The sequence below is a fragment of the Oncorhynchus mykiss genome, chromosome 2, assembly GCF_013265735.2.
Source record: "Oncorhynchus mykiss isolate Arlee chromosome 2, USDA_OmykA_1.1, whole genome shotgun sequence".
In the NCBI taxonomy this organism is placed as follows: domain Eukaryota; kingdom Metazoa; phylum Chordata; class Actinopteri; order Salmoniformes; family Salmonidae; genus Oncorhynchus; species Oncorhynchus mykiss.
In genome coordinates, this window is record NC_048566.1 from 3801936 (window position 1) to 3822422 (window position 20487).

The 20487-nt window shown below is 44.7% G+C and overlaps 1 protein-coding gene across 8 annotated transcripts in view; it reads right to left on the reverse strand.

The window, feature by feature from the left end:
* Window positions 1–20487, reverse strand: part of LOC110506994 (F-actin-uncapping protein LRRC16A) — a 219535-nt gene that overhangs the window by 96900 nt on the left and 102148 nt on the right. For all 8 annotated transcript variants that reach the window (XM_036935377.1, XM_036935386.1, XM_036935393.1 and 5 more), the window contains 4 exons: window positions 14603–14689; window positions 8011–8114; window positions 4256–4333; window positions 1766–1842 (listed from right to left, as the gene is read on the reverse strand). In XM_036935377.1, coding sequence (XP_036791272.1) covers window positions 1766–1842; window positions 4256–4333; window positions 8011–8114; window positions 14603–14689 — 346 coding nt within the window. The remainder of the gene's footprint in view (window positions 1–1765; window positions 1843–4255; window positions 4334–8010; window positions 8115–14602; window positions 14690–20487) is intronic.

Consider the following 20487-nt stretch of genomic DNA (forward strand, 5'->3'; position numbering starts at 1 on the left):
ACTGCTTCAGCTGTGTCTGAGGTAGAAGAGAGGAGTCAGAGAGCTTCAGCTGGGTCTGAGGTAGAAGATGGGAGTCAGAGAGCTTCAGCTGGGTCTGAGGTAGAAGAGAGGAGTCAGAGAGCTTCAGCTGGGTCTGAGGTAGAAGAGGGGAGTCAGAGAGCTTCAGCTGGGTCTGAGGTAGAAGAGAGGGGAGTCAGAGAGCTTCAGCTGGGTCTGAGGTTAGAAGAGAGGAGTCAGAGAGCTTCAGCTGGGTCTGAGGTAGAAGAGAGGAGTCAGAGAGCTTCAGCTGGGTCTGAGGTAGAAGAGAGGAGTCAGAGAGCTTCAGCTGGGTCTGAGGTAGGAGTCAGAGAGTTTAACCTTTAATGAAACAGCAGGGCACATGAAGAGGCAGGTCCAGCACACAGAGAAACAGATTAGGAAAGAGTTTGAGAAGCTTCACCAGTTTCTACGAGATGAAGAGGCAGTCAGGATAGCTGCACTGAGGGAGGAAGAGGAGGCCAGGCTAGCTGCACTGAGGGAGGAAGAGGCAGCCAGGCTAGCTGCACTGAGGGAGGAAGAGGAGGCCAGGCTAGCTGCACTGAGGGAGGAAGAGGAGGCCGGCTAGCTGCACTGAGGGAGGAAGAGGCAGCCAGGATAGCTGCACTGAGAGAGGAAGAGGAGGCCAGGCTAGCTGCACTGAGGGAGGAAGAGCCAGCCAGGATAGCTGCACTGAGGGAGGAAGAGGAGGCCAGGCTAGCTGCACTGAGGGAGGAAGAGGAGCAGAAGAGTCAGATTGATGAAGAAGAAGATTGAAGAGATGAGCAGAAAGACATCATCACTTTCAGACTCAATCAGAACCATAGAGGAGGAGCTGAAAGATGAAGACATCTCATTCCTGCAGAACTTCAGGACCACAAAGGAAAGATCCCAGTACACACTGCTGGATCCACAACTGGTCTCAGGAGCTCTGATAGACGAGGCCAAACACCTGGGCAACCTGCAGTTCAGAGTTCAAAGCTTCCAAAGTTTTGAAGCGAATAGCCAATTCAAGATGGTCGAAAGCCTTTTCGGCATTAACATTGAATAAATCTATATCTTTTTGCATATTGTATTACACTGAAACATGTTCTTGTATTTGTTTATGAGTATTTTTCAAAAATAAATGTTTGATTGATATGTATCTAGTCTGGTAAAACTTTTCCCATTCTATTGCTTTACCACTTTTAAGAATCAATTGTTTATATTAATCTAATTATCCAGGGTCAATCGTGGTTGGGAACATTTAAAGTTTAGTTTTGTGTTGTTGTTTCTACAGTAATTGCCTCTCTGGGAATTGAATTGATATTATTAAAACAGAAAATTAAATCATATAAAACATTTTTTTTTAAATTTGACCTTTATTTAACCAGGTAGGCTAGTTGAGAAAAGTTCTCATCAGACAGCTTCTCTAATTAACAGCTATCAATCCTCCTGAGTTCGGACACATTGATAATGACAACCACCCACAGACTAGCTAAATATGAATATATTCATATTTAAATACATTACAATCTGAATACAGTTGCAAAGCCACAACATGGGGTCTTTGGTGGCAGCCATACAAGAACTAACACTTTGTGACCAACTGGGCCATGTGTGGAGATCAAATGAATGAGCTACATGAGATAATGCTAGGACTAAAAGAGATGTATTATGTATGATAAGATGAGATGACCCCATGGCTGAGGCAGAGGGTCTGTGGTACTCTACTGCTGGTTGTTATATTATGGGATGTCGTGGGTCTCACCTATGTGCAAATACACTCTTGGACATGTTGAGGACAGAGAGGTTCTGGACGGAGCCCCTCAGGAGAGCAGAACACACCTGGAATACAGAGGAATTGGTTAGAACAGATATTAGCATTAGCAGACCTTTAATACAGAGGAGTGGATTAGCACAGATACCAGCTTTAGCCAATAGCATTATCCATTAGCATTAAGACACCTATAATACAGAGGAGTGGTTTAGCACAGATACCAGCTTTAGCCAATAGCCATTAGCCATTAGCATTAACACACCTACAATACAGAGGAGTGGATTAGCACAGATACCAGCTTTAGCCATTAGCATTAACAGACCTATAATACAGAGGAGTGGATAAGCACAGATACCAGCTTTAGCCATTAGCTATTAGCATTAACACACCTATAATACAGAGGAGTGGATTAGCACAGATACCAGCTTTAGCCATTAGCCATTAGCATTAACACACCTATAATACAGAGGAGTGGATAAGCACAGATACCAGCTTTAGCCATTAGCCATTAGCATTAACACACCTATAATACAGAGGAGTGGATAAGCACAGATACCAGCTTTAGCCATTAGCCATTAGCATTAACACACCTATAATACAGAGGAATGGATGAGCACAGATACCAGCTTTAGCCAATAGCCATTAGCCATTAGCATTAACACACCAATAATACAGAGGAGTGGATTAGCACAGATACCAGCTTTAGCCATTAGCATTAACACACCTATAATAAAGAGTGGATTAGCACAGATACCAGCTTTAGCCATTAGCCATTAACACACAGAGGGACTTGGATGAAATGACTGAATGACATGTATGTGTACATTTATTTTGCAATGCTCACGCACGCAACGAGGCCAGTTTGGTCAGCATGTTAGTCTATCCTGTTTGATGCAACACCATCTGACCATGGGACATGGTGATTCATGGGAGTGGTTACAATGTATCACTGATCAAACGTTCTGGTAAGGCCCATTGGACATGGTGATTCATGGGAGTGGTTACAATGTATCACTGATCAAACGTTCTGGTAAGGCCCATGGGACATGGTGGTTCATGGGAGTGGTTACAATGTATCACTGATCAAACGTTCTGGTAAGGCCCATGGGACATGGTGGTTCATGGGAGTGGTTACAATGTATCACTGATCAAACGTTCTGGTAAGGCCCATGGGACATGGTGGTTCATGGGAGTGGTTACAATGTATCACTGATCAAACGTTCTCGTAGGGAAACATTTAAACGAAGTTGGGATCCTTAATGTTAAGAGAAATCCATAACCAAATGTTTTATCTTCCCCCCCAACACATAATTAAAATCAGTGCCGTTATCTCAAAACATAATTTTCCATGTTATAGTCTAATTAGAATATATGGCTATAAAACCAGAGAGGAAGAGGCGAACTTTGGTTAACTTTAGGGTAATTTTAGGGTAACTTTAGGTAACTTTAGGTTACTTTAGGGTAACTTTAGGTAACTTTAGGGTAACTTTAGGTACCTTTAGGGTAACTTTAGGGTGACTTTAGGGTGACTTTAGGGTTACTTTAGGGTTACTTTAGGGTTACTTTAGGGTAACTTTAGGGTAACTTTAGGGTAACTTTAGGGTGACTTTAGGTTTACTTTAGGGTTACTTTAGGGTTACTTAGGTTAACTTTAGGGTAATTTTAGGGTTACTTTAGGTAACTAGGGTAACTTTAGGTGTACTTTAAAGTAACTTTAAGGTAACTTTAAGGTAACTTTAGGGTAACTTTAGGGTTACTTTAGGGTTACTTTAGGTAACTTTAGGTAACTTTAGGGTAACTTTTAGGGTAACTTTAGGGTTACTTTAGGTAACTTTAGGGTAACTTTAGGTAACTTTAGGGTAACTTTAGGTAACTTTGCAGGGCTAATCGCACTAATACTTAGTGAGACACAGATTACCAGATCAATGAACATTGTTCTGCCTGCCTGCCCCTCCTCTCTCTCCCTCCCTCTGAGTGGGCGGTGGTATTTTTTGTCTCCTCATATGAAACTACAGTAGGCTGTATCGATGAGTCTATTCAGATATCCTGGTACGTCGCTCCACGGAAACACCTTGGTTACGGCCTGTTTGTTTTGTCTTTTAGGGTAGGCGACACTACGGCCTTTTAAACGCCGACACGAAACCTTCTCTGGAGACATGAACGCCATTTCACTTGTCTGTAAAGTAATGCCGCTTCTGAAGCGGGATTAAAATCCATCACTAGGCGACCGGACCTGTCAATCAACCTGCCTGTTGCCTGCGCGCAGACCACTGTCTCCTAAAAAAGTAGTTTAAAATTTGTTAAATATTGCCACTTACCAAGACATTGAAAACACTTCTAACACACACACACACACACACACACACACACACACACACACACACACACACACACACACACACACACACACACACACACACACACACACACACACACACACACACACACACACACACACACACACACTATTGTCTCACTCACCAGGTCCAGAGAGCAGTCTGTGTTGGACAGGTCCAGAGTCGTCAGGTTGTTGGGTTGGCCCAGGAAATGGTAGAAATGCTGGTAGAAAAATGGAGGGAAAAAAACAAGTTTTAGCAACAAGACAGTCTGGATGGATGAATGATGGTCTGATGCTGTCTATAGGTAACAGGTGATACTGTCTGGATAAATGATGGCCTGATGCTGTCTATAGGTAACAGGTAATACTGTCTGGATAAATGATGGTCTGATGCTGTCTATAGGTAACAGGTAATACTGTCTGGTTAAATGATGGTCTGATGCTGTCTATAGGTAACAGGTAATACTGTCTGGTTAAATGATGGCCTATAGGTAACAGGTAATACTGTCTGGATAAATGATGGCCTGATGCTGTCTTTAGGTAACAGGTGATACTGTCTGGATAAATGATGGCCTGATGCTGTCTATAGGTAACAGGTAATACTGTCTGGATAAATGATGGTCTGATGCTGTCTATAGGTAACAGGTAATACTGTCTGGATAAATGATGGCCTGATGCTGTCTATAGGTAACAGGTAATACTGTCTGAATAAATGATGGTCTATAGGTAACAGGTAATACTGTCTGGATAAATGATGGTCTGATGCTGTCTATAGGTAACAGGTAATACTGTCTGGATGAATGATGGTTTGATGCTGTCTATAGGTAACAGGTAATACTGTCTGGATAAATGATGGCCTGATGCTGTCTATAGGTAACAGGTAATACTGTCTGAATAAATGATGGTCTATAGGTAACAGGTAATACTGTCTGGATAAATGATGGTCTGATGCTGTCTATAGGTAACAGGTAATACTGTCTGGATGAATGATGGTTTGATGCTGTCTATAGGTAACAGGTAATACTGTCTGAATAAATGATGGTCTATAGGTAACAGGTAATACTGTCTGGATGGATGAATGATGGCCTGATGCTGTCTATAGGTAACAGGTGATACTGTCTGGTTAAATGATGGTCTGATGCTGTCTATAGGTAACAGGTCAAACTGTCTGGTTAAATGATGGCCTGATGCTGTCTATAGGTAACAGGTAATACTGTCTGGTTAAATGATGGCCTATAGGTAACAGGTAATACTGTCTGGTTAAATGATGGTCTATAGGTAACAGGTAATACTGTCTGGATGGTTAAATGATGGTCTGATGCTGTCTATAGGTAACAGGTGATACTGTCTGGTTAAATGATGGCCTGATGCTGTCTATAGGTAACAGGTAATACTGTCTGGTTAAATTATGGCCTATAGGTAACAGGTAATACTGTCTGGTTAAATGATGGTCTATAGGTAACAGGTAATACTGTCTGGATGGTTAAATGATGGTCTGATGCTGTCTATAGGTAACAGGTGATACTGTCTGAATAAATGATGGTCTATAGGTAACAGGTAATACTGTCTGGATGAATGATGGTCTGATGCTGTCTATAGGTAACAGGTAATACTGTCTGGATAAATGATGCTCTATAGGTAACAGGTAATACTGTCTGGTTAAATGATGGTCTGATGCTGTCTATAGGTAACAGGTAATACTGTCTGAATAAATGATGGTCTGATGCTGTCTATAGGTAACAGGTAATACTGTCTGGTTAAATGATGGTCTATAGGTAACAGGTAATACTGTCTGAATAAATGATGGTCTGATGCTGTCTATAGGTAACAGGTAATACTGTCTGAATAAATGATGGTCTGATGCTGTCTATAGGTAACAGGTAATACTGTCTGGATAAATTATGGTCTATAGGTAACAGGTAATACTGTCTGAATAAATGATGGTCTGATGCTGTCTATAGGTAACAGGTAATACTGTCTGGATAAATGATGGTCTATAGGTAACAGGTAATACTGTCTGAATAAATGATGGTCTGATGCTGTCTATAGGTAACAGGTAATACTGTCTGGATAAATGATGGTCTATAGGTAACAGGTAATACTGTCTGAATAAATGATGGTCTGATGCTGTCTATAGGTAACAGGTAATACTGTCTGGATAAATGATGGTCTATAGGTAACAGGTAATACTGTCTGGATGGTTAAATGATGGTCTGATGCTGTCTATAGGTAACAGGTGATACTGTCTGGATGAATGATGGTCTGATGCTGTCTATAGGTAACAGGTGATACTGTCTGGATAAATGATGGTCTGATGTTGTCTATAGGTAACAGGTGATACTGTCTGGATGAATGATGGCCTGATGCTGTCTATAGGTAACAGGTGATACTATCTGGATAAATGATGACCTGATGCTGTCTATAGGTAACAGGTGATACTATCTGGATGGATGAATGATGGTCTGATGCTGTCTATAGGTAACAGGTAATACTGTCTGGATAAATGATGGCCTGATGCTGTCTATAGGTAACAGGTAATACTGTCTGGATGGATGAATGATGGCCTGATGCTGTCTATAGGTAACAGGTGATACTATCTGGATAAATGATGACCTATAGGTAACAGGTAATACTGTCTGGATAAATGATGGTCTGATGCTGTCTATAGGTAACAGGTGATACTATCTGGATAAATTATGACCTATAGGTAACAGGTAATACTGTCTGGATAAATGATGGCCTGATGCTGTCTATAGGTAACAGGTAATACTGTCTGGATGGATGAATGATGGCCTGATGCTGTCTATAGGTAACAGGTGATACTATCTGGATAAATGATGACCTATAGGTAACAGGTAATACTGTCTGGATAAATGATGGCCTGATGCTGTCTATAGGTAACAGGTAATACTGTCTGGATAAATGATGGCCTGATGCTGTCTATAGGTAACAGGTAATACTGTCTGGATAAATGATGGTCTGATGCTGTCTATAGGTAACAGGTAATACTGTCTGGATAAATGATGGCCTGATGCTGTCTATAGGTAACAGGTAATACTGTCTGGATAAATGATGGCCTGATGCTGTCTATAGGTAACAGGTAATACTGTCTGGATGAATGATGGCCTGATGCTGTCTATAGGTAACAGGTAATACTGTCTGGATACATTATGGCCTGATGCTGTCTATAGGTAACAGGTAATAATGCTTCCTGCCAACGTATAGTGATTTCTCTGAAGGCCATTGTATCTCTTGTCAGGGGTTGTCATGGGTGACCCTTCAAGATTGTGATCAACAGCTATACTGAGAGCACTGAGGTCATCAGATGTGTGTGTGTGTGTGTGTGTGTGTGTATGGGCATGCGTTCCCATGGGAACCCCTAAACAAAGCTACATCAGGCCTGACGGTCTCAGAAAGTGAAGTCTTCTAATCCATCACCCTTTAAGCCAATCAGAAGGACTTGTCCTCTGACATCAACCTTCCCATCAGTCTCTAGTAGCTCACAGTGTGTCAAGATCTACAAGGTGATTCTACAGAGTCAGATGACTGATTTAAACCCAGCTGAGTACAGCCTCGCCACAGAGACACAGGCATCAACACTGAGCTGGGTAGAGAGACTAGCGAACACAATCGATGTGGTATGATTGATGCTAGATGTCAGTGTGATTCGGACAGCGGTTGCGTCTCCCTGGCTCGGAGGAGGGGGAGACGCCGCAATAGGACTCGGTGTGTGAAGACTAGACGACCTGGTTCCGCTGGATCTCTCCCGTCTTCAGTTAAGTCTTGTTTCAATATCTGTGCAAATGAACAAAACGTCCCTTTCTCCTCTCAACTCTACCCATTATGACTCTGTTATTAAGGAAGTGACCAAGACAGATGTGACCATGTCGCCACCTACCGGGATGTCGTCTGCCCGCAGTAAGTTCCCTGAGAGGTCCAGGTGACTGAGCGTGCTGGGGATGGACTGGTTGGCACTCAGTGACTGGGCAAGGCTGTTCACCCCTGGGACAACACACAGAGGGGTAGAGGATGGTTAGAGACAGAGAGGTAATGTACAGTAATACAGGCCTGTTCCCCCCTGGAACAACACACAGAGGGGTAGAGGATGGTTGGAGACAGAGAGGTAATATACAGGTAACAGGTAATACCTGTTATTATTACAGGCCTGTTCCCCCCTGGAAAAATACACAGAGGGGTAGAGGATGGTTAGAGACAGAGAGATAATGTACAGTAATACAGGCCTGGGTACAGAGAACAGGTTAGAGGATGGTTAGAGACAGAGAGGTAATGTACAGTAATACAGGCCTGGGTACAGAGAACAGGTTAGAGGATGGTTAGAGACAGAGAGATAATGTACAGTAATACAGGCCTGGGTACAGAGAACAAGGTAGAGGATGGTTAGAGACAGAGAGATAATGTACAGTAATACAGGCCTGTTCCCCCCTGGGAACAGAGAACAGGCTAGAGGATGGTTAGAGACAGAGAGATAATGTACAGTAATACAGGCCTGGGTACAGAGAACAGGTTAGAGGATGGTTAGAGACAGAGACATAATGTACAGTAATACAGGCCTGTTCCCCCCTGGAACAACACACAGAGGGGTAGAGGATGGTTAGAGGCAGAGAGATAATGTACAGTAATACAGGCCTGTTCCCCCCTGGAACAACACACAGAGGGGTAGAGGATGGTTAGAGGCAGAGAGATAATGTACAGTAATACAGGCCTGTTCCCCCCTGGAACAACACACAGAGGGGTAGAGGATGGTTAGAGACAGAGAGATAATGTACAGTAATACAGGCCTGTTCACCCCTGGGTACAGAGAAGGCCATTGAGTACCAGGTAACACTACCAGGTAACACAACCAGGTATCACCACCAGGTCTCACCACCAGGTATCACCACCAGGTATCACCACCAGGTAACACCACCAGGTAACACCACCAGGTATCACCACCAGGTATCACCACCAGGTAACACCACCAGGTAACACCACCAGGTATCACCACCAGGTAACACAACCAGGTATCATCACCACCAGGTATCACCACCACCAGGTAACACCACCAGGTAACACCACCAGGTATCACCACCAGGTAACACAACCAGGTAACACAACAGGTAACACCACCAGGTATCACCACCAGGTAACACTACCAGGTAGCACTATCAGGTAACACCACCAGGTATCACCACCAGGTATCACCACCAGGTATCACCACCAGGTAACACTACCAGGTAACACCACCAGGTATCACCACCAGGTATCACCAGGTATCACTACCAGGTAACACAGTGAAGACAATAGGAAGGTCAGCACATGGCCTGATTCTCAACCAGTCATTCTCACAGTGAAGAGCCACATATACTGTAGGACATGAGCATTGCCAGGGTTATTAGTGGCACAATGTCACATCAAACACAGATCTACCTGGCTATAGTGGGTTAGACAGCCTGTCAACAATTTACCTGGCTATAGAGGGTTAGACAGCCTGTCAACAATCTACCTGGCTATAGAGGGTCAGACAGCCTGTCAACAATCTACCTGGCTATAGTGGGTTAGACAGCCTGTCAACAATCTATCTGGCTATAGAGTTAGACAGCCTGTCAACAATCTACCTGCCTATAGTGGGTTAGACAGACAGTGAAAGATCTCTCTGGCTATAGTGGGTTAGACAGACAGTGAGGGATCTCTCTGGCTATAGAGGGTTAGACAGACAGTGAGGGATCTCTCTTGCCCAGAATCAAACTCCCATAAGTCAGTGTGAACTCTGAGGAACTGGCCTCTCTCCTGGGAGAACCAATCAATAGACAGATAAATGCCAGGCCTTAGGGGGCATTCTGAAGCATGCCGAAAGTGGATCTATGGAACTCAATTCATTACAGGCCATGACAGAGAAAGAGAGAGAGACAGAGAGAGAGAGAGAGAGAGAGAGAGAGACAGAGAGAGAGACAGAGAGAGAGAGAGCAGTAACAGTGCTGTTCCATTAGACTCCCTCCCTCTGCAGTAACAGTGCTGTTCCATTAGACTCCCTCCCTCTGCAGTAACAGTGCTGTTCCATTAGACTCCCTCCCTCTGCAGTAACAGTGCTGTTCCAAGAGACTCCCTCCCTCTGCAGTAACAGTGCTGTTCCATTAGACTCCCTCCCTCTGCAGTAACAGTGCTGTTCCAAGAGACTCCCTCCCTCTGCAGTAACAGTGCTGTTCCAAGAGACTCCCTCCCTCTGCAGTAACAGTGCTGTTCCATTAGACTCCCTCCCTCTGCAGTAACAGTGCTGTTCCAAGAGACTCCCTCCCTCTGCAGTAACAGTGCTGTTCCATTAGACTCCCTCCCTCTGCAGTAACAGTGCTGTTCCAAGAGACTCCCTCCCTCTGCAGTAACAGTGCTGTTCCAGGAGACTCCCTCCCTCTGCAGTAACAGTGCTGTTCCAAGAGACTCCCTCCCTCTGCAGTAACAGTGCTGTTCCAGGAGACTCCTTCCCTCTGCAGTAACAGTGCTGTTCCATTAGACTCCCTCCCTCTGCAGTAACAGTGCTGTTCCATTAGACTCCCTCCCTCTGCAGTAACAGTGCTGTTCCAAGAGACTCCCTCCCTCTGCAGTAACAGTGCTGTTCCATTAGACTCCCTCCCTCTGCAGTAACAGTGCTGTTCCATTAGACTCCCTCCCTCTGCAGTAACAGTGCTGTTCCAAGAGACTCCCTCCCTCTGCAGTAACAGTGCTTTTCCATTAGACTCCCTCCCTCTGCAGTAACAGTGCTGTTCCAGGAGACTCCCTCCCTCTGCAGTAACAGTGCTGTTCCTTTAGGCTCCCTCCCTCTGCAGTAACAGTGCTGTTCCAAGAGACTCCCTCCCTCTGCAGTAACAGTGCTGTTCCAGGAGACTCCCTCCCTCTGCAGTAACAGTGCTGTTCCAAGAGACTCCCTCCCTCTGCAGTAACAGTGCTGTTCCAAGAGACTCCCTCCCTCTGCAGTAACAGTGCTGTTCCAAGAGACTCCCTCCCTCGGCAGTAACAGTGCTGTTCCAGGAGACTCCCTCCCTCTGCAGTAACAGTGCTGTTCCAGGAGACTCCCTCCCTCTGCAGTAACAGTGCTGTTCCAAGAGACTCCCTCCCTCGGCAGTAACAGTGCTGTTCCAAGAGACTCCCTCCCTCTGCAGTAACAGTGCTGTTCCAAGAGACTCCCTCCCTCTGCAGTAACAGTGCTGTTCCAAGAGACTCCCTCCCTCGGCAGTAACAGTGCTGTTCCATTAGACTCCCTCCCTCTGCAGTAACAGTGCTGTTCCAAGAGACTCCCTCCCTCTGCAGTAACAGTGCTGTTCCAAGAGACTCCCTCCCTCTGCAGTAACAGTGCTGTTCCATTAGACTCCCTCCCTCTGCAGTAACAGTGCTGTTCCAAGAGACTCCCTCCCTCTGCAGTAACAGTGCTGTTCCAAGAGACTCCCTCCCTCTGCAGTAACAGTGCTGTTCCAAGAGACTCCCTCCCTCTGCAGTAACAGTGCTGTTACAAGAGACTCCCTCCCTCTGCAGTAACAGTGCTGTTCCATTAGACTCCCTCCCTCTGCAGTAACAGTGCTGTTCCATTAGACTCCCTCCCTCTGCAGTAACAGTGCTGTTCCAGGAGACTCCCTCCCTCTGCAGTAACAGTGCTGTTCCATTAGACTCCCTCCCTCTGCAGTAACAGTGCTGTTCCATTAGACTCCCTCCCTCTGCAGTAACAGTGCTTTTCCATTAGACTCCCTCCCTCTGCAGTAACAGTGCTGTTCCAGGAGACTCCCTCCCTCTGCAGTAACAGTGCTGTTCCAAGAGACTCCCTCCCTCGGCAGTAACAGTGCTGTTCCAGGAGACTCCCTCCCTCTGCAGTAACAGTGCTGTTCCAGGAGACTCCCTCCCTCTGCAGTAACAGTGCTGTTCCAAGAGACTCCCTCCCTCTGCAGTAACAGTGCTGTTCCAAGAGACTCCTTCCCTCTGCAGTAACAGTGCTGTTCCAAGAGACTCCCTCCCTCTGCAGTAACAGTGCTGTTACAAGAGACTCCTTCCCTCTGCAGTAACAGTGCTGTTCCAGGAGACTCCCTCCCTCTGCAGTAACAGTGCTGTTCCAGGAGACTCCCTCCCTCTGCAGTAACAGTGCTGTTCCAAGAGACTCCCTCCCTCTGCAGTAACAGTGCTGTTCCAAGAGACTCCCTCCCTCTGCAGTAACAGTGCTGTTCCATTAGACTCCCTCCCTCTGCAGTAACAGTGCTGTTCCAAGAGACTCCCTCCCTCTGCAGTAACAGTGCTGTTCCAAGAGACTCCCTCCCTCTGCAGTAACAGTGCTGTTCCAGGAGACTCCCTCCCTCTGCAGTAACAGTGCTGTTCCAGGAGACTCCCTCCCTCTGCAGTAACAGTGCTGTTCCATTAGACTCCTTCCCTCTGCAGTAACAGTGCTGTTACAAGAGACTCCCTCCCTCTGCAGTAACAGTGCTGTTCCAAGAGACTCCCTCCCTCTGCAGTAACAGTGCTGTTCCAAGAGACTCCCTCCCTCTGCAGTAACAGTGCTGTTCCATTAGACTCCCTCCCTCTGCAGTAACAGTGCTGTTCCAAGAGACTCCCTCCCTCTGCAGTAACAGTGCTTTTCCATTAGACTCCCTCCCTCTGCAGTAACAGTGCTGTTCCAGGAGACTCCCTCCCTCTGCAGTAACAGTGCTGTTCCATTAGACTCCCTCCCTCTGCAGTAACAGTGCTTTTCCATTAGACTCCCTCCCTCTGCAGTAACAGTGCTGTTCCAAGAGACTCCCTCCCTCTGCAGTAACAGTGCTTTTCCATTAGACTCCCTCCCTCTGCAGTAACAGTGCTGTTCCATTAGACTCCCTCCCTCTGCAGTAACAGTGCTGTTCCAAGAGACTCCCTCCCTCTGCAGTAACAGTGCTGTTCCAAGAGACTCCCTCCCTCTGCAGTAACAGTGCTGTTCCAAGAGACTCCCTCCCTCTGCAGTAACAGTGTCATTAATTAGGGCTATATTACTAACAACATGCTGGTTGGTGTGAACAGTTTAATCAGAGGTGTGAACAGAGGAACACTGAGTAATTGCTCTCCTATGATGATGCTCCACTAAGCAATAAGGCACGAGGGGGTGTGTCCTATATACCACGGCTAAGGGCTGTTCTTAAAGCACGACGCAACACGGAGTGCCTGGATACAGTCCTTATCCGTGGTATATTGACCATACACCACAAACCCCTGAGGTGCCTTATTGCTGTTATAAACTGGTTACCAACGTATTTAGAGCAGTAAAAATAAATGTTTTATTGTACCTGTGGTATACAGCAGCCCTGTGGATGTTAAACATCAGAGAACTGTCTGTGGATGTTAAACATCAGAGAACTGTCTGTGGATGTTAAACATCAGAGAGCAGCCCTGTGGATGTTAAACATCAGAGAACTGTCTGTGGATGTTAAACATTAGAGAACTGTCTGTGGATGTTAAACATTAGAGAACTGTCTGTGGATGTTAAACATTAGAGAACTGTCTGTGGATGTTAAACATTAGAGAACTGTCTGTGGATGTTAAACATCAGAGAGCAGCCCTGTGGATGTTAAACATCAGAGAACTGTCTGTGGATGTTAAACATTAGAGAACTGTCTGTTGATGAACTGTCTGTGGATGTTAAACATTAGAGAGCAGCCCTGTGGATGTTAAACATCAGAGAACTGTCTGTGGATGTTAAACATCAGAGAACTGTCTGTGGATGTTAAACATCAGAGAACTGTCTGTGGATGTTAAACATCAGAGAACTGTCTGTGGATGTTAAACATCAGAGAACTGTCTGTGGATGTTAAACATCAGAGAACTGTCTGTGGATGTTAAACATTAGAGAGGAGCCCTGTGGATGTTAAACATCAGAGAACTGTCTGTGGATGTTAAACATCAGAGAACTGTCTGTGGATGTTAAACATCAGAGAACTGTCTGTGGATGTTAAACATCAGAGAACTGTCTGTGGATGTTAAACATCAGAGAACTGTCTGTGGATGTTAAACATCAGAGAACTGTCTGTGGATGTTAAACATCAGAGAACTGTCTGTGGATGTTAAACATCAGAGAACTGTCTGTGGATGTTAAACATCAGAGAACTGTCTGTGGATGTTAAACATCAGAGAACTGTCTGTGGATGTTAAACAGAGAACTGTCTGTGGATGTTAAACATCAGAGAACTGTCTGTGGATGTTAAACATTAGAGAGCTGTCTGTGGATGTTAAACATCAGAGAGCTGTCTGTGGATGTTAAACATCAGAGAGCAGCCCTGTGGATGTTAAACATTAGAGAACTGTCTGTGGATGTTAAACATCAGAGAACTGTCTGTGGATGTTAAACATTAGAGAACTGTCTGTGGATGTTAAACATCAGAGAACGGCCTGTGGATGTTAAACATTAGAGAACTGTGGTTCTGTGGTTCATGGTAAGGAAGTTGAATACAAGTTTTCCATGCAAGTGTCAGAATGTGAGAAACTCCAGTCATTACCTTTGGGTGACAATGAGGTTTTGGAAAAGTTTAAATGCTTGAGTCCCTTCGGGAGTTTGGCGAACTGTGCTCCCAGGGAGGTGATTCCTGGAGAAAACAGCAGAGTGGAAAACAACACTTAGTCATTTGGCAATACAAGTACCACGATATCAGACAGACTGGGGATTTCAATTCACTGCCTTCCTTTTCCCTGACCTGCCGAGGGGAGCTACGCGGGAAGGAAAACTACAGCTCTGTTCACACAGACACTCAGTGTTCATTCTAATGCAGGCCGCTTAGCGTTTGTGTAAAGACAGATTCTACAACTCCACTGTCTCTTGACGATACATGTTACATGAGGACAAATTTTGCTCGTGAATCTGAGAGACGCAGGATATTTTAGCGTCTCTTTAATTGATGTGACTTGAAAAGACACCACCCGTCTAGAGGTGATGAAATGTTTATTAACCTGCTCTCATAGTTCAGAGGGAAAGACACCACCCGTCTAGAGGTGATGAAATGTTTATTAACCTGCTCTCATAGTTCAGAGGGAAAGACACCACCCGTCTAGAGGTGATGAAATGTTTACCCTGCTCTCATAGTTCAGAGGGAAAGACACCACCCGTCTAGAGGTGATGAAATGTTTATTAACCTGCTCTCATAGTTCAGAGGGAAAGACACCACCCGTCTAGAGGTGATGAAATGTTTATTAACCTGCTCTCATAGTTCAGAGGGAAAGACACCACCCGTCTAGAGGTGATGAAATGTTTATTAACCTGCTCTCATAGTTCAGAGGGAAAGACACCACCCGTCTAGAGGTGATGAAATGTCTAACCTGCTCTCATAGTTCAGAGGGAAAGACACCACCCGTCTAGAGGTGATGAAATGTTTACCCTGCTCTCATAGTTCAGAGGGAAAGACACCACCCGTCTAGAGGTGATGAAATGTTTACCCTGCTCTCATAGTTCAGAGGGAAAGACACCACCCGTCTAGAGGTGATGAAATGTCTAACCTGCTCTCATAGTTCAGAGGGAAAGACACCACCCGTCTAGAGGTGATGAAATGTCTACTAACCTGCTCTCATAGTTCAGAGGGAAAGACACCACCCGTCTAGAGGTGATGAAATGTTTATTAACCTGCTCTCATAGTTCAGAGGGAAAGACACCACCCGTCTAGAGGTGATGAAATGTCTAACCTGCTCTCATAGTTCAGAGGGAAAGACACCACCCGTCTAGAGGTGATGAAATGTCTAACCTGCTCTCATAGTTCAGAGGGAAAGACACCACCCATCTAGAGGTGATGAAATATTTACCCTGCTCTCATAGTTCAGAGGGAAAGACACCACCCGTCTAGAGGTGATGAAATGTTTATTAACCTGCTCTCATAGTTCAGAGGGAAAGACACCACCCGTCTAGAGGTGATGAAATGTTTATTAACCTGCTCTCATAGTTCAGAGGGAAAGACACCACCCGTCTAGAGGTGATGAAATGTTTACCCTGCTCTCATAGTTCAGAGGGAAAGACACCACCCGTCTAGAGGTGATGAAATGTTTACCCTGCTCTCATAGTTCAGAGGGAAAGACACCACCCGTCTAGAGGTGATGAAATGTTTATTAACCTGCTCTCATAGTTCAGAGGGAAAGACACCACCCGTCTAGAGGTGATGAAATGTTTATTAACCTGCTCTCATAGTTCAGAGGGAAAGACACCACCCATCTAGAGGTGATGAAATGTTTATTAACCTGCTCTCATAGCTCAGAGGGAAAGACACCACCCGTCTAGAGGTGATGAAATGTTTACCCTGCTCTCATAGTTCAGAGGGAAAGACACCACCCGTCTAGAGGTGATGAAATGTTTACCCTGCTCTCATAGTTCAGAGGGAAAGACACCACCCGTCTAGAGGTGATGAAATGTTTACCCTGCTCTCATAGTTCAGAGGGAAAGACACCACCCGTCTAGAGGTGATGAAATGTTTATTAACCTGCTCTCATAGTTCAGAGGGAAAGACACCACCCGTCTAGAGGTGATGAAATGTCTAACCTGCTCTCATAGTTCAGAGGGAAAGACACCACCCGTCTAGAGGTGATGAAATGTTTATTAACCTGCTCTCATAGTTCAGAGGGAAAGACACCACCCGTCTAGAGGTGATGAAATGTTTATTAACCTGCTCTCATAGTTCAGAGGGAAAGACACCACCCGTCTAGAGGTGATGAAATGTTTACCCTGCTCTCATAGTTCAGAGGGAAAGACACCACCCGTCTAGAGGTGATGAAATGTTTACCCTGCTCTCATAGTTCAGAGGGAAAGACACCACCCGTCTAGAGGTGATGAAATGTTTACCCTGCTCTCATAGTTCAGAGGGAAAGACACCACCCGTCTAGAGGTGATGAAATGTTTACCCTGCTCTCATAGTTCAGAGGGAAAGACACCACCCGTCTAGAGGTGATGAAATGTTTACCCTGCTCTCATAGTTCAGAGGGAAAGACACCACCCGTCTAGAGGTGATGAAATGTCTAACCTGCTCTCATAGTTCAGAGGGAAAGACACCACCCGTCTAGAGGTGATGAAATGTTTATTAACCTGCTCTCATAGTTCAGAGGGAAAGACACCACCCGTCTAGAGGTGATGAAATGTTTACACTGCTCTCATAGTTCAGAGGGAAAGACACCACCCGTCTAGAGGTGATGAAATGTTTACCCTGCTCTCATAGTTCAGAGGGAAACATTCCAAGAGTTCTATTCTAGTCCAGAACATTCTGTTAACTCTTCTTCTCTATACTTGGACAACACAACAACACAGAGAAAAACAGAGACTATCATCAACGACAGGGAAATACTTTCAAATTCATTAGATATTCTCAATGGAATGAGACAGCTAAAGGACAAAAGACACTCACTGAATCACCAGATTCAAATTCATTAGAAATTCTCAATGGAATGAGACAGCTAAAGGACAAAAGACACTCACTGAATCACCAGATTCAAATTCACAATAATCTGAGAGTTTAAGAGTTTAATATTTGATCAAGGGCAAAGGGATTCCAATTTAAATAGATTTAGAGGGGTTATTCTAGTAGTCAGAAGCAGCTCTCTGCTGAGTGATAGATTTAGAGGGTTATTCTAGTAGTCAGAAGCAGCTCTGCTGAGTGATAGATTTAGAGGGGTTATTCTAGTAGTCAGAAGCAGCTCTCTGCTGAGTGATAGATTTAGAGGGTTATTCTAGTAGTCAGAAGCAGCTCTGCTGAGTGATAGATTTAGAGGGTTATTCTAGTACTCAGAAGCAGCTCTCTGCTGAGTGATAGATTTAGAGGGGTTATTGTAGTTGTCAGAAGCAGCTCTCTCTGCTGAGTGATAGATTTAGAGGGTTATTCTAGTACTCAGAAGCAGCTCTCTGCTGAGGGATAGATTTAGAGGGGTTATTGTAGTTGTCAGAAGCAGCTCTCTGCTGAGGGATAGATTTAGAGGGGTTATTGTAGTTGTCAGAAGCAGCTCTCTCTGCTGAGTGATAGATTTAGAAGGGTTATTGTAGTTGTCAGAAGCAGCTCTCTCTGCTGAGTGATAGATTTAGAGTGGTTATTCTAGTAGTCAGAAGCAGCTCTCTGCTGAGGGATAGATTTAGAGGGGTTATTGTAGTTGTCAGAAGCAGCTCTCTGCTGAGTGATAGATTTAGAGGGTTATTCTAGTACTCAGAAGCAGCTCTCTGCTGAGTGATAGATTTAGAGGGTTATTCTAGTAGTCAGAAGCAGCTCTCTGCTGAGTGACAGATTTAGAGGGGTTATTCTAGTAGTCAGAAGCAGCTCTCTCTGCTGAGTGATAGATTTAAAGGGGTTATTCTAGTAGTCAGAAGCAGCTCTCTGCTGAGTGATAGATTTAGAGGGTTATTCTAGTACTCAGAAGCAGCTCTCTGCTGAGTGATAGATTTAGAGAGGTTATTCTAGTACTCAGAAGCAGCTCTCTCTGCTGAGTGATAGATTTGGAGGGGTTATTCTAGTAGTCAGAAGCAGCTCTCTCTGCTGAGTGATAGATTTAGAGGGGTTATTCTAGTATTCAGAGGCAGCTCTCTGCTGAGTGATAGATTTAGAGGGGTTATTCTAGTAGTCAGAAGCAGCTCTCTGCTGAGTGATAGATTTAGAGGGGTTATTCTAGTACTCAGAAGCAGCTCTCTGCTGAGGGAAAGTGAGTGAGATTGAGCTCTGAAATGAAATGGTGGTCCTTCATGTCCAGTGACTCTGTAGTGAGCTGTATTACAGTGTTGAGCCATAGAGACAGGACCAAACAACTAACTGAAGAAAAAGGAAACGGTATCTAGGTGATCTGAAATACTTTAGATTCAGAGGGGCTATAGTAGTACTCATATATACACTACCGGTCTAGCGTTTTAGAGTGGAGGGGCCATAGTAGTACTCATATATACACTACCGGTCTAGCGTTTTAGAGTGGGGGGGCTATAGTAGTACTCATATATACACTACCGGTCTAGTGTTTTAGAGTGGAGGGGCCATAGTAGTACTCATATATACACTACCGGTCTAGCGTTTTAGAGTGGAGGGGCTATAGTAGTACTCATATATACACTACCGGTCTAGCGTTTTAGAGTGGAGGGGCTATAGTAGTACTCATATATACACTACCGGTCAGACGTTTTAGAGTGGAGGGGCCATAGTAGTACTCATATATACACTACCGGTCTAGTGTTTTAGAGTGGAGGGGCCATAGTAGTACTCATATATACACTACCGGTCTAGCGTTTTAGAGTGGAGGGGCTGGCTATAGTAGTACTCATATATACACTACCGGTCAGACGTTTTAGTGGAGGGGCCATAGTAGTACTCATATATACACTACCAGTCTAGCGTTTTAGAGTGGAGGGGCTATAGTAGTACTCATATATACACTACCGGTCTAGCGTTTTAGAGTGGAGGGGCCATAGTAGTACTCATATATACACTACCGGTCTAGTGTTTTAGAGTGGAGGGGCCATAGTAGTACTCATATATACACTACCGGTCTAGCGTTTTAGAGTGGAGGGGCTATAGTAGTACTCATATATACACTACCGGTCTAGCGTTTTAGAGTGGAGGGGCTATAGTAGTACTCATATATACACTACCGGTCAGACGTTTTAGAGTGGAGGGGCCATAGTAGTACTCATATATACACTACCGGTCTAGTGTTTTAGAGTGGAGGGGCCATAGTAGTACTCATATATACACTACCGGTCTAGCGTTTTAGAGTGGAGGGGCTGGCTATAGTAGTACTCATATATACACTACCGGTCAGACGTTTTAGAGTGGAGGGGCCATAGTAGTACTCATATATACACTACCAGTCTAACGTTTTAGAGTGGAGGGGCTACAGTAGTACTCATATATACACTACCGGTCTAGCGTTTTAGAGTGGAGGGGCTACAGTAGTACTCATATATACACTACCGGTCTAGCGTTTTAGAGTGGAGGGGCTATAGTAGTACTCATATATACACTACCGGTCTAGCGTTTTAGAGTGGAGGGGCTATAGTAGTACTCATATATACACTACCGGTCTAGCGTTTTAGAGTGGAGGGGCTATAGTAGTACTCATATATACACTACCGGTCTAGCGTTTTAGAGTGGAGGGGCTACAGTAGTAGTGGGCAACGCTGTCATCAAGGCAAAGACTGGCTACATTGAAGAATCTAAAATAGAATGTATGTTTAACACTGGTCTGGTTACTACATGATTCCATGTGTGTTATTTCATAGTGTTGATGTCTTTACTATTATTCTACAATGTAGAAAATAGTCAAAGAAAAAACAAAGAAAAACCCTTGAATGAGTAGGTGTGTCCAGACTTTTGACTGGTACTGTATATATTTTGTGTACATGTGTTTATTTGAAAAAAGAGACCTTAAGTCTCAGTATAAATGTATA